At 43.1% G+C, this 14,795-nt stretch overlaps 1 protein-coding gene across 1 annotated transcript in view; it reads left to right on the top strand.

Annotated features, from left to right (window-relative positions):
• LOC122564742 (NMDA receptor synaptonuclear signaling and neuronal migration factor) overlaps positions 1-14,795 on the top strand; it is a 110,783-nt gene that overhangs the window by 52,973 nt on the left and 43,015 nt on the right. Inside the window, exons 5-7 of the mRNA XM_043719893.2 lie at positions 796-801; positions 921-989; positions 4,248-4,300. Coding sequence (XP_043575828.2) covers positions 796-801; positions 921-989; positions 4,248-4,300 — 128 coding nt within the window. The remainder of the gene's footprint in view (positions 1-795; positions 802-920; positions 990-4,247; positions 4,301-14,795) is intronic.

The raw sequence follows: 14,795 nt of genomic DNA, 5'->3' as shown, positions 1-14,795 counted from the left end.
AAATCAAACTGCCCATTTGTTATCTATGTAGCCCCAATCCTACTTTAATGTGGCTGAAGTTTGCCTGCTCTTTGAAATGGCTATTCACTCCATTCTATCCAACTGCTACCGATGGTTTAAGATAGGGGTCCACTACCACATTCAGTACTCAACTTGGTATGTGCAGTCAATACCAGTCTTTGTATTCCAGTACCAGTCTTTGTATTCCAATACCAGTCTTTGTATTCCAGTACCAGTCTTTGTATTCCAGTACCAGTCTTTGTATTCCAGTACCAGTCTTTGTATTCCAGTACCAGTCTTTGTATTCCAATACCAGTCTTTGTATTCCAGTACCAGTCTTTGTATTCCAGTACCAGTCTTTGTATTCCAATACCAGTCTTTGTATTCCAGTACCAGTCTTTGTATTCCAGTACCAGTCTTTGTATTCCAATACCAGTCTTTGTATTCCAATACCAGTCTTTCCCAGGATGTTCCTAGCGTGAACCACCAGGATGAACGTTAATAAACACATTTGTCACGATTATGTTAGCAGTTCTAATATCTCTTCAATCTCCTAATAGAAGAATAGATTATACAACATTGCAAATTGGGAATATATTCTCAAATATCATTACCTGGGAAATAGGGATTTTACATCAGGATTGTGTAAGGGGCTTAGGGGAAAAGGTTATAATGGACTTGTTGGTTTTTGGATTGTGTTATTTAACAACTTCTCTATGATGCTGAATGTCTAACTCAGAATTATTAATAAGATCTTTTTCTCTTTTACTGCCAATCAACCATCCTGTCATAAAGAATATCGTGAGTACTTCTATTTTTCGATTTCCATAGCAACCCTTTCCTTTTTGTCTAGAGAGCCAGTGCTTGATTTTCAATGTACAGCTCAGTTTGTGGTGAACTTTGATCACATTTTCCCTCAGGGCTTTCCGGGGCTGCATGGAAAGGAAGAGGAGGAAGCGGGAGAACGAATGTGCCACTGTGATCCAGAGGTATGTGGCTCTTAGCCAATTCCTCTGGCTCCACTTATTGGAGACACAACTGGCTGCCACATAACCAGAAAACGTCATGCCTTGTAACTGGTGATATTGTAGTTTAAACACTGTTTTCACACTTCAGTTCAGGCAACTGTCTCCTTTCTCCACTGTGAACTCAGACCCTGTTAGCATGTAGGTGGGGCTTTCTCTGTCCAGTTTTCTGTGTCTGTAGTACAATGTCATCTTGGGCTCAGTATGAATTAATTCTGAGAGTCAAAAATCCACCCCCATATTGGTGGTTCAAGCTAGGAACATGAGCTGTCAATTTGCAGAGGTCTGGCCATTAGTTATATGGGGAGGTGACAGCCTAGTGGTATTATCGCCAGACTATTAATCCAGATACCCAGGTAATGTTCGGGCGACCTGAGTTTGAATCCTGCCATGGCAGATGTTGGAATTTGAATTCATTAGCAAAAAGTCTGGAATTAAGAATCTTAATGATTGAATGTCAGAAAATCATTTTAGGGAAGGTGTCCTTACCTGGTCTGGCTTGCATATGACGAGCAGCAATGGATCTTAACTGCCCTTTGGATAATTATGGATGGGTAATAAATGGCCAAGCGACTCATCTTCCACCTAGGAACCCTCCAACCACAAGGGATGAATACAGATTTCTCCAGCTTCCTCATTTCCCCTCCCCCCACCTTATCTCAGTCCCAACCCTCGGACTCAGCACCGCCTTCTTGACCTGCAATCTTCTTCCCGACCTCTCCGCCCCCACCCCCTCTCCGGCCTATCACCCTCACCTTAACCTCCTTCCACCTATCGCATTCCCAATGCCCCTGCCCCAAGTCCCTCCTCCCTACCTTTTATCTTAGCCTGCTTGGCACACCCTCCTCATTCCTGAAGAAGGGCTTATGCCCGAAACATCGATTCTCCTGCTCCTTGGATGCTGCCTGACCTGCTGCGCTTTTCCAGCAACACATATTTAAGCTCTGATCCCCAGCATCTGCACTCCTCACTTTCTCCAAGCCAGTAATGCCCACATCCTGAGAATGAATAAATAAAAACACGTTCCAGGACAATGGAGATAGAATCTTAACAGTTTCAGCAACTGTATCAAATTGGTATAGTGTTGGATGGTGTTACTGAGGCACACTGATGTTGCAGTAGAGCAGAGCGCTCTGAGTCCAGCTGCACTTGAAGTTAGACTAAATGGCAATGTGTTCCATTCCCAAGTTCTGACAGTGTGGGAAAGTATGATGTCCTCATTGTTAAGCACTGTCAATGGGCCAAAGAGTGGTCAGTTGCATTCCCAGGCCCCCAGTAGTAGCCTGGAAGCAAACACTTCATGGGACAACAAAAATAGAACAACACAGGAACAGGCCCTTTGGTCCACAAAGGCTGAGCTAATGCATGATGCCTTTTTAAATTAAAATCATTCTGCCTCCATTTGGTCCATATGCCTTTATTCCCTGCCTGTTCATTTATCAATGAAGACGCCTCTTAAACTTTGCTATTGTATCCATTTCCACCACTTCCTCCGGCTGTCATTCCAGGCTCTTACCACTCCCTGTGTAAAAAACAACTTGCCTCTCGCATCTCCCTTAAACTTCCCCCTTTTACCATAAATCTATGTGTTCAAGTAATTCATGTTTCTACCCTAGAAAAAAAGACTCCGACTGTCCTTTGTATCATGTCACATTTGTTTAGATCCTCCTGAGTGGCACTAGCAAACCTCCCTGTCAGGATATTGGTGCCCCTCTGGTTTAGGTGCAACCTGTACAGGTCTCACCTGCCCCAGAAGACATCCCAAATTTCCGTATACTTGAAGGCCTCCCTCCTATAGCAGCTCTTTAGCAATGTATTTATCTGTACTATCTTTCTATTCCTAGCCTCACTGGCACTTAGCACAGGAAGTGATTCTGAGATTACAACTCTCGAGGTCCTGTTTTTAATATCCTACCTAACTCCTTTCGCAGGACCTCACCTCTCTTTCTGCCTATGTCATTGGTACAAATTTAGACCACAACCTCTGGCTGCTCACCCTTCCCCTTGAGAGTATCCTGTGCTCGCTCAGAGACATCCTTGACCCTGACACGAGGGAGACAACACACCATCTTGCTTGCAGCCTATGCCTCAGACTATAGAGTACTCTGTCACTACTGTTTGCTCACACTTCGACACTCCCTGCTGTAGAACAGAGCCAGTCGTGCTACCACTGATCTGGTTGCTACTGCTGCTTTCCTCTGAGAGGCCATTCTATAGTATCCATCTACCAGCCTGCTGTCAATGAAAGGCCACCAGCATTCTTAAAGATCCATCCCACCCTGGCAATGTTTTTCCACAACCTCTACCATCGGGGAGAAGGTACAGAAGCCGGAACACACGCACCAGCTGATTTGGCAACAGTTTCTACCCTACTGTTGTTAGAATACTGAATGGACTCACAAACTCTTAACATTCGCTCTGTACCTGTGCTTTTGTTTTTGTCACTGATTACGTATTATTTACTATCTGTGCTACTTAACTATGTGATCTGCCTGTATTGCTTGCAAGACAAAGCTTTTCACTGTGCCTCAGTACATGTGACAATAAATTCAATTCATTCCCTCCAACATGGTATACCTGTTTGAGAGGGGAATGGCCACAGGGATTCCCGTACTGCCTGTCCACACTTACTCATCTTCCTGGTCGTCACCAAACTCTTGTGTATAGCCATTACTAGTGGTGTGACCAGCTCACTAAATATGCCCTTCGTGACATTCCCAGCCTCATGAATACTCCATTGTGAGTCCATCTGCAGCTCTGGGGAGCAAACCAGGAGCTGCAGCTGAACAGACGTTCTGCATATGTCATCAGCGTGGAGACTGGAGGTGTCCCTAATTTCCCACTCTTTGCAGGAGGAACATTCCGTGGGCCTGGGTTCTCCTGCCATTGTGAACCTTATCAACTACAGAAAGTAAAACAGGAACAGATTACACAACCTAATCCAGAAGTCACCAAAGTCGTCTCATTTCCAGCAGTTAAATAGGTCACTGGGCCAATGCAACTGACAAAGGAAACTCCTTTGTACCTGCCCCCACTAGGTGACCCCTTCATAGCACAGTTTGTTGCTCCAGTAAATTGTGCCTGTGCTGTTATTTTCTCTGTACTAAACAGGCATAAAACCACGTGTAACTGGAGCCATAGTGATATAATTGCGCAGTTTTGCCCTTGAAGGGGCTTAGATTAGTTCCTGGTGATTTTAAATATCATTTTATTTACCTGCAGAAATTTCCGCAAACATCTTCGAATGGTTGGGAGTCGAAGAATCAGAGTGCAAAGTAAGTCAGAGTGGTCTGTGTGTTAGTCCCTCTGTTTCTCCACCTGTTTCCGTTTCAGTTTATCTCTTAATTTATTCGGATGTTGATCGATCTGTTTGCTGTCAATCATTATGTTTGTTCGCCTGTCATTCTGAATGTTTGTTTGTCAATGTGCCTGTTGTTTTGCCTGCTTGTGTGTCATTCTACCTTAATTCTACCTGTTAGTGTATCAGTATGCCTGTCATTCTGCCTGTTGTGTGTCAATGGGCCTGCCATTCTGCCTGTTTGTAGGCCTGTTGTTCTGCCTGTTTGTATGTCATTGTGGAGAAAGTGAGGGCTGCAGATGCTGGAGATCAGAGCTGAAAATGTGTTGCTGGAAAAACGCAGCAGGTCAGGCAGCATCCAAGGAACAGGAGAATCGACGTTTCGGGCATAAGCCCTTCTTCAGGAAGTGCCCACACACTTTCCTCATTCCTGAAGAAGGGCTTATGCCCGAAACGTCGATTCTCCTGTTCCTTGGATGCTGCCTGACCTGCTGCGCTTTTCCAGCAACACATTTTCAGCTCTGTATGTCATTGTGCCTTTCATTCTGCCTGTTTGTGTGTCATTGTGCCCGTCATTCTGGCTGTTTGTGAGTTGTTGTCAGTATCTCTTGGATTAGGTGAAATTAACAGTCAAATGCTGAGCTACACAGTCACGTAATGGTACTCACTACTTCAAAGTGACAGGAAATAAGCCTGAGGATAATTCTGAGGAACAGAGCAATGGGACTCAGACCTACACCTACTGCTCCCTCTCAGAGACCTTCAGAGTTGCAAGTTGGGCACCTCATGCAAACTGCCAAGTGAGGAATGGAGGATTTTTCATTAAGTTCTAAGTATGGCCACGATCTTGAACTAATCCAGAGTCCTGGATTAATATTCCGAGGCAAAACACCCCAAATTCAAATTGCATTCTGACCGTGTGAAAATTTGAGGTGAAAATGAAAAAATAATCAGATATCATGTTTCATTTCAGAAAACTCTAAATAATGAACTAATGTCCTTGAGGAAAATAGCCCCTATGCCCCTGCTGCAATCTTACCCATGTATACCTTTCTTTGTGACTCCAGTCACAATAAATGTTCTTAATGGTCATGCGTAAGGGTTGAGATGCTGTTTGAGATGCAAGGGGAGTAAGGTCTACCAGCGAGTTCTGAAGATTTGCAGTTCCCAGAGTGTCTCTTACTTAGAGCATAGAACAGTACAGCACAGAACAGGCCTTTCAGTCCACGATGTTGTGCCGAGTATTTATCTTCAGCTAAGGTCAACCTAACCTACACATTCCTCAATTTACTGCCAATCCATGTGCTTGTCCAGCAGTCGCTTAAATGTTCCTAATGTCTGTGACTCTACTACCATTGCTGGCAGTGCATTCCACGCACCCACCACTGACATGTCTCCAAACCTTCCTCCAGTCACCTTAAAATTATGACCCCTCATGACAGTCATTTCTGCCCAGAGGAAAAGTTACTTTGTACACCTCTATCAAGTCACCTCTCTTCCTTCTTTTCTCCAGTGTGAAAGCCCAACCTCACTCAACCTTTCTTCATAAGACAAAGCCCTACAATCCAGGCAGCATCCTGGTAAATCTCCTCTGCACCCTCTCCTTCTACATCCTTCCTATAAAGAGGCAACCAGAACTGGACACAATATTCCAAGATTTGCAGTTCCCAGAGTGTCTCTTACTTAGAGCATAGAACAGTACAGCACAGAACAGGCCTTTCAGTCCACGATGTTGTGCCGAGTATTTATCTTCAGCTAAGGTCAACCTAACCTACACATTCCTCAATTTACTGCCAATCCATGTGCTTGTCCAGCAGTCGCTTAAATGTTCCTAATGTCTGTGACTCTACTACCATTGCTGGCAGTAATCAGGGTTTTACAGAGCTGCAGCAAAACCTAGCAACTCTTAAACTCAATCCCCTTGCTTATGAAAGCCAAAGCATCATATGCCTTCTTAACAACCCTATCAACTTGGGTGGCAACTTTGAGGGATCTATGTACATGGACTCCAAGATCCTGCTGTTCCTCCACACTGCCAAGAATCCTGTCTTTAACCTTGTATTCAGCATTCAAATTTGACCTTCCAAAATGAATCACTTTGCATTTATCCAGGTTGAATCCATCTGCCACTTCCCAGCCCAGCTCTACATCCTGTCTGTGCCATGTTGTAGTCTGCAACAGCCCCCCATACTATCTATAACCCCACCTACCTTTGTGTCATCGACAAACCCTTCCACCTTCTTCATCATTTATAAAAATTACAAAGAACAGAGGCTCAAGAACAGATTCCTGCATGACACCACTGATCACCAACCTCCAGGCGGAATACTTTCCATCCAGTACTATTCGCTGTCTTCTTTCGGCCAGCCAATTCTGTATCCAGACAGCCAAATTATCCCATACCTCCTAACTTTCTGAATGGGCTTACAGTGGGGAACCTTATCAAATGCCTTACTGAAATCCATATACACCACACCCACTGCTCAACCTTTGTCAACTTTTCTCGTCACTTCCTCAAAGAACTCAATAAGGCTTGTGAGGCATGACCTGCCCCTCACAAAGCCATGCTGACTATCATTATTCAAACTATGTTTTTCCAAATAGTCATAAATTCTATCTCTCAGAATCCTTTCCAGCACCTTGCTTACCCACAGATGTAAGACTGACTGGTCAGTAATTCCCAGGGCTTTCCCTATTCCCTTTCTTGAACAGAGGAAGAACATTCACTTCCCTCCAATCATCCGGTAACATTCCCGTGGAGAATGAGGATGCAAGGATCATTGCCAGAGACGCAGCAATCTCATTCCTCGCGTCCCGTATATATCTGGTCCATTCCTGGGGACTTATCTATCTTAATGCTTCCCAGAATTTCCAGCTCATCACTTTCTTGATATCAGTCTCTTCAAGCCTATTAACCTAGTCCACAGTGTTCTCACAAGCAACAAGGTCCTTCTCACTTGTGAATGCTGAAGCAAAAATCTCATTTAGGGTCTCCCCTACCTCTTCAGACTCTGAGCATAAGTTCCCTCTGCTATCTGTGATCAGCCCTACCCTCTCTCTTATCATTCTCTTATTCGTCGCATACCCAATCCTTCCCGCCAAGGCTATTTTTGTGCCCCCTCGTAGCTCTCCTTAGTCCATTTTTGAGTTCTTTCTTAGCTACCCTGTAATCCTCTAAAGCTGGGCCAGATCCTTACTTCCTCAACCTTAAATAAGCTTCCTTCCTCTTGATGAGAAGATCCTCTTGTGATCCAAGGCACCTTTGCCTTACCATTCCTTGCCTGTCTCAGTGGGACAAAATTATCCAACAAGTGCTCCATAAAAGGCTTCCACATTTCTATTGTGCATTTCCCATTGAGCAATTGTTCCCAATTTATACTCCACAGTGCCTGTCTAATAGCAGTATAGGTTCCCCTCTCCCAATTCAATACCTTCCTATCTGTCTGTTCCTATCCCTCTCCATAGCTATGGTAAAGGTGAGGCAGTTGTGGTCACTGTCACCGAAATAGTCTGCCACCAAGTGACCTGAAACCTGGCCTGGCTTGTTACCTAGCACCAAATCCAATACTCCTCCCCCCAGTCGGCCTATCTATATATTGAGTCAGGAAGGGAATCCTTCCTGGACACACCTGAGAAAATCAGCTCCATCCAGATCATCTGCACTGAGGAGGTTCTAATCAATATTGGGGAAATTGAAGTTACCCATAACAACAACTCTGTTACATCTGCACCTTTGCAAGATCTGCTGTCCAATCTAGTCTCTACCTCTCTGCTGCTAATGGGGTGTCTATAGAAAACACCCAACGAAGTGACTACTCCTTCCTGTTAGTGACTCCCACCCATACTGACTCTGTAGACAAACCCTCCTCAACAACCTCCTTTTCTGCAGCTGTAATGCACTCTCTAATTAACAATGCTACTCCCTTGCTTCTGCAGGGTTACTTCCTTGAGGTTGCTGGTCAATTTGCACATTAACAGTGTAGGCACCATTAACACGCCATCATTTCTTAAGCAAGTTGCTGCTAAATGTTAACAATGTTATAGCTGATCCATATAATGAGTGTGCAGTATGACTCATTGCAGAAATGCTTTTGAGAGACAAGATACCACATAAGTGCAAATTCTTGTGTTAGTTTGGAAGGTATTTGGGCTAGAGGAAGAGGGCATTGCCTACTATTTCCACCCTTGATTTTTGGTTAGGGACTCTACACTAAATCTGTAGGTGTTTGGGACAAACAGGCTCAGACTGTGACACCAACCTGACATGTAATACCAGCCACTGACAAATAGCTAGTTGATCACTAGGGCAGCTGGCAACCAATAATTTCAAAAGGTGATGCAATTCAGAAAAAGCTATATATCCAATCGATAGGAACTACAAAAATACACTTTGGGCTGTGATTGAGGACGGGGCAACAGTTCTGTGTGTAATTATTGATTAAATCCTTTAGTGGATTCATCACCCATTCCCAGCCCAGTTCTTTTATGCATTATTTAATGGTAATCTGCACTTTAACTACCTTATTGCCTCGTTTATGTTAAAGCCTAATTAAATACACCCCCCTCGGGCTCTGGTGTCAGACTTGATTATGAATACTGAGCAGCTCACTCATGACAAGACTCAGCACTAATGACAGACACACGCAGGGGAAATTAATGAAATGGACCTGAGTGAAGAGCGGTCAGCTGTGCAGTTGAATTCTGGAATTGCATGATATTCACAGAATATTGTGTGGATCTGCAGCAGAGGGAGTGCCTCAGCACATTGACCCCTTAACAAGCTGACCTCTCTACAAGCTGACCTCTCTGCACTCTGACCCCTCCCTTTGGTTCTCTAAACCCTGAAAATGTTGACTCTTCGGCATGCTTACTTCTCCTCTCCATGCACTGCGTTTTATCTGAGCCATAGAGTTGTACAGCATGGAAACAGATCCTTCAGTCCAACTTGTCGATGCCAACCAGCTATCCTAAATTAATCTAGTCCCATTTGGCCCATGCCCCTCTGTACCCTTCCTATTCATATACCCATCCAGATGCATTTTAAATGTTATAATTGTACCAGTCTCCTCCACTTCTGCTGGTCACTAATTCCATACACGCACCACCTTCTATGTGACATGTCTCAGGGTTTGGGCACCTGCAGGTACTCTTTCTGTGAGACTGTTTCCTCCTGATCAATAGTAAGGCCATTCAACTCCTTCTGTGCTATAACATTCCTTTATTTACATTTGTTAAAAATAGATTATCGAGTACAATCCATTAGTGCAGTATCTAAGAGCTCCCTCATCACATTCTTATTCTAGATTGGTGTCATCTTAGGCCCCTTGGGTCACTTTAACTCTTACCCCTCTCACTTTAAACCTATGCTCTCTAGTTTTGGATTCCCCATCCTGGGGAAGAGATCTTGGCTATTCAGCCTCCAATGCTCCAGGGAAAATAGCCCCAGCCTATTCAGCCTCTCCCTATAACTCAAATCCTCCAACCCTGGCAACATCCTTGTAAATCTTATCTGAACCCTTTTAAGTTACACAACATCCTTCCTGTAGCAGGGAGATCAGAATTACATGCAGTATTGCAACAGTGGCTTAACCAATATTCTGTACAACCACAACATGACCTCCCAAATCCTATACTCCGTGCACTGACCTATAAAAGCAAGCATACTAAAAGCCTTCTTCACTATTCTGTCTACTTGAGATTCTACTTTCAAGGAAATTTGAACATGGACTCCAAGGTCTCTATTCAGCAACACTCCCCAGGACCTTACCATCAACTGTATAAGTCCTGCCCTAATATTCCTTTCCACAATACAGCTCCTCACATTTATCTAAATTAAACACATCAGCCCATTTGTCCATCTGATCAAGGTCCCTTTGTATTCTGAGGTAACCTTCTTCACTGTCGACTTCACCTCCAGAGTGTGTCAAAATGTAAGGCGACTCAGAGCTTGAAGAATTTACTTTATCTTGTGGTTTAAAGTACTGCCACTTGCACATTGACATACTGGTCAGAACTGTCTCGGGTTTAGGTACCTGCAGGTACTTTCTCTGTGAGACTATTTCCTCCTGATCAGTAATAAGGCCCTTCAACTCTTTCTGTGCTGTAAGATTCCTTTACTTACATTTGTAAATAATAGATTATCAAATACAACCCATTAGTGCAGTATCTAAGACCGCCCTCATCACATGCTTGTTCTGGATTGCTGTCATCTTTGTTAATGATGTCAGAGTCATGTGGTCAGTTACATCATCCTGATTTACATTAATTCTATTATCCCACATCTCTCCACCCAAGTTTCTCCCTTGTTGGTCTACATGATTCCAGTAGTTTACAAAAACTGTGGAAGTGAGTAAAATTAATCAGGAAGATCATTATCAACATCATTATTATGATTATCACAGTTACCCCCATTATTAGCATCTTGTCACCAGCCTGACCATTCCCTACTCCAAAGTTCAAATCTCACAGGCTGAGGCAATGTGGAACTCTGACTGAAGATCGAGTTCTGGTTTGTGTGAGTCTGTCATTAGGCTGATGATGTCGTAACATGTCTGGAATAATTGTGCCACTCTGTACACTGTCTGCAGTAATATAGATGTGGCTGCCCCATGTCCTATGAAAATCATACTCGGTTTCACTCCTTAGCTCAAGTGAGATCTATTCTCTCCTGTTCCTGTTCAGGTGTTCTGACATTCTAAGACGTTAGTACACCTGTTTCTCTGATGACCATGGTTTCTGACTTCCTTTCTCTTAACCAGACATTGTACCCTAGCTTTAAAGTTTGCACTTTTTACCCTGTGACCAGAGTTGTACTCTCTGTGCTACTTTTACCTGTGGCTTTTCTCTAGTTGATTTATCATGTGGTCTTGAGAGATTATGTTTGGCCTGAGGTTATAGTCTAAACCTGGTACATCCATTTTAAACCTCTTCCCATTAACCATTCCATGGGCGAGTCCCCATTATTCAATGCTATTGCTCTGTAACTAAATCGAGCTAATTCCCAATCTGGACTCCGAGGTGTCACTTGATTGGTCTTTCTGCCTCTCCATTCGACTGAGAATAGAATGAAGAACAAGTCACCTACTTGACTCCTAAACTGACTCAGTAAATTCCCTGAAATTCTCACATATGAGTTAAGATCCGACCCTGTTTCTTCCAATAAACCATGTATCACAAAAATCCTTTTTCAGTTTTCTGAACATGAGTCTACTGTGGGTGAATGACTAAAGGTGAAGTCTTGCCACTTCAATCCACCTTGAATAATAGTTGACTTGGACTAAATGCCTATTCCCCTCAAATCAAACAAATCTGTTGATTGTCTTTCTTATAGTCTTTCTGGAAATCTTGATGTATTCATTGGCTCTGTAGGCACTTGGTTGTGTCTGGCACACAGTTGGCATAGCAAAATGCCATGCTTGAAAACAAAAAACGCTGAAGCTCACAGTGCGTCAGGCAGCAGCCGTGGTGAGAAAGCAAGCTAATGTTTCAAATTGAAATAACACTTCATCAGAGCTAAAGTGAAGTTTGGAAGGGGCAGAATTTATGCAATAGTAGGGGAGGAATGCTGAGGCAGAAAGGAGGTTGATCGTTCAGATTAAGTGATTGGAATGTGAGAAGGGCAGAACAGTGGTGTCTAACTATCAGACTTGAAAGAACAAACATCCCATTGGGGTGGGAGAGGGGAGAGAAGACATGGTGACAGAGAATATAACAAGCAAAGCTAAAAGGAAGAAGGGAATGGGTTCAAAATGTGAAGGTGCTGAACTCAATATTGAGCCTAGAAGGTTGGAAACTACCTAGTTTCTGCTTTCTATCAGTTGACTCTTGAACAAGGACTACTCCTATCGTGAATAAGTCTGGATTGTAATGAATTACATCATTAAAAAGTAACTTCTCTTTGATCTTTTCAAAGGTTGTAGTCTGTTCCTGACTCCAGTACTATTGTTAGACGTTTATCAAAAGACTAACTGAATATTCCCACTTGATTCTCCAATAATTTGATTCACTGGAAGTCATTTACACACTTTGCTGGAAACTCACCAATGGCTATTCTTTTCCTTGGATTTGCCATGATGTCTTGTCTCCTTGGATAATGTGTCCGAAGAATGTAATTGTTGCTGCACAGAATTTATATTTCTCATTCAGTGTAAGACCAATGTTCTGTAGTTAATGCTTCCTTAACCCTCGAAACATGCTCCTTCTTCATTTTAGGATGCAGTGGATGTCATCCATATTGTAATGGTTCCCTGTTTCTTTCCAGGATTCTAGACCTTGCTGTTTAGAAAAACTCTGGCACAGTGGAGGTTCCAAATGGTAAATGGTTGAAGCAATGTTTCCTGATCAGTGAAATTAATGTAGTCAGCAATGTACACTCTTGGTCTAAGGGTACTTAACAAAACCTGATGTTAGCACCCAATTTTGTGAAAAACCTGTTTGTTGCCAATTTTGTCAAACTATCACCAACAGATGGAATAGAATGGATTTGCCTTCTTACACCTTCGATTCTATGAGAGAGATCCACGCACAGTCTCATTTCTCTTGGGAACAATTAACTAGCCCTAAGCGCCATTGTATCAGTTCTGTCACTGTGACCCAGATATGACCCATTTTCAATAATGTTATCTAACTGAGATTTTACTTTTCCCATGAGAAGTTGAGGAATCTTTCCTGGGCATCTACAAAAAAATGGGCTTCGCATCTTCTTGCAGAGTAGTGTGGTACTTTTGCTCAACTTGCCAAACAACTGTGAACAGCTGTGAAAATTCTTGCTGATATTCGATTTTCTGAAATATTGTATTGACTCTGAGGCCTAGATGCATACATACATTTATGCTGAACAATACGGCATTCTCATTTCTCAATATATATTTTGTCATCTCTGACTAAACTTTGTAGTGATTTGCCTATCTGAAAATCTGTACTTCCTGGACCTTGGAATTTAATGTTTGCTGGTCTGAGTGTCATATTCTTCAACTATAGTAAGCTATCTCCAAATTTTAAAACTGCTGCTCCAGTGTGGAGTTTACATTCTGTTCCAGATCCTTTTTCCTTCAACTTGATGATCCAGAGTCAGTTTGACTCTTTCTGACTTCACCAAGAAATGTTGTCTTCATCCTTTGTTTCTGTTCTTTAACTTGGTGAACTTTTTCTTTATTGTGTTGTTTTTATTTCTCTGAAAAAAAAAATCCTTTTGCAGAACCTTTTTTTTATTTTGAAGCGATGCAGTTACTGGATGTAGGTTTGCTCGCTGAGCCTGGAAGGTTCATTTTCAGACGTTTCGTCACCATACTAGGTAACATCATCTTCAGTAAGCCTCCGGGTGAAGCACTGGTGGTGTAGTGCACTTTCTATTTATATGTTTGGGTTTCCTTGGGTTGATGATGTCATTTCCTGTTCTTTTTCTCAGGGGCTGCTAAATGGGATTCAAGTCAATGTACTTGTTGGTAGAGTTCCGGTTGGGATGCCATGCTTCTAAGAATTCTCGTGTGTGTCTTTGATGAAGTTACTGTTAACTTAGTGTTTTCTAAAACGCCCACCCCAACTGACCAAACTTGTGGCACCCTGTCCCATTGCTGGACAACTGTTGCACTTGTCATTTTGATTTGAGCCACACCTTGTAAATAATTCATTGATGAGATCAATTTTTTTTCACATTTTGTCAGTATTTCTAGAGGATGACAAAGCCACTTTGTATGTTGTGGTTCTGTTCGCCGAGCTGGGAATTTGTGTTGCAGACGTTTCGTCCCCTGTCTAGGTGACGTCCTCAGTGCTTGGGAGCCTCCTGTGAAGCGCTTCTGTGATCTTTCCTCCGGCATTTGTAGTGGTTTGAATCTGCCACTTCCGGTTGTCAGTTCCAGCTGTCTGTTGCAGTGGTCGGTATATTGGGTCCAGGTCGATGTGCTTATTGATTGAATCTGTGGATGAATGCCATGCCTCTAGGAATTCCCTGGCTGTTCTCTGTTTGGCTTGTCCTATAATAGTAATGTTGTCCCAGTCGAACTCATGTTGCTTGTCATCTGCATGTGTGCCTACTAAGGATAGCTGGTCGTGTCGTTTCGTGGCTAGTTGATGTTCATGGATGCGGATCGTTAGCTGTCTTCCTGTTTGTCCTATGTAGTGTTTTGTGCAGTCGTTGCATGGGATTTTGTACACTACGTTGGTTTTGCTCATGCTGGGTATCGGGTCCTTTGTCCTGGTGAGTTGTTGTCTGAGAGTGGCTGTTGGTTTGTGTGCTGTTATGAGTCCTATTGGTCGCAGTAGTCTGGCTGTCAGTTCGGAAATGCTCTTGATGTATGGTAGTGTGGCTAGTCCTTTGGGTTGCAGCATGTCCTCGTTCCGTTGTCTTTCCCTTAGGCATCTGTTGATGAAATTGTGTGGGTATCCGTTTTTGGCGAATACATTGTATAGGTGTTCCTCTTCCTCTTTTTGCAGTTCTGGTGTGCTGCAGTGTGTTGTGGCCCTTTTGAACAGTG

This window comes from Chiloscyllium plagiosum, unplaced genomic scaffold, assembly GCF_037043375.1.
Source record: "Chiloscyllium plagiosum isolate Xiang-an unplaced genomic scaffold, Cpla_swu_hap1 HiC_scaffold_21, whole genome shotgun sequence".
Lineage (NCBI taxonomy): Eukaryota > Metazoa > Chordata > Chondrichthyes > Orectolobiformes > Hemiscylliidae > Chiloscyllium > Chiloscyllium plagiosum.
This window is presented reverse-complemented; position numbering and strand designations above follow the sequence as displayed.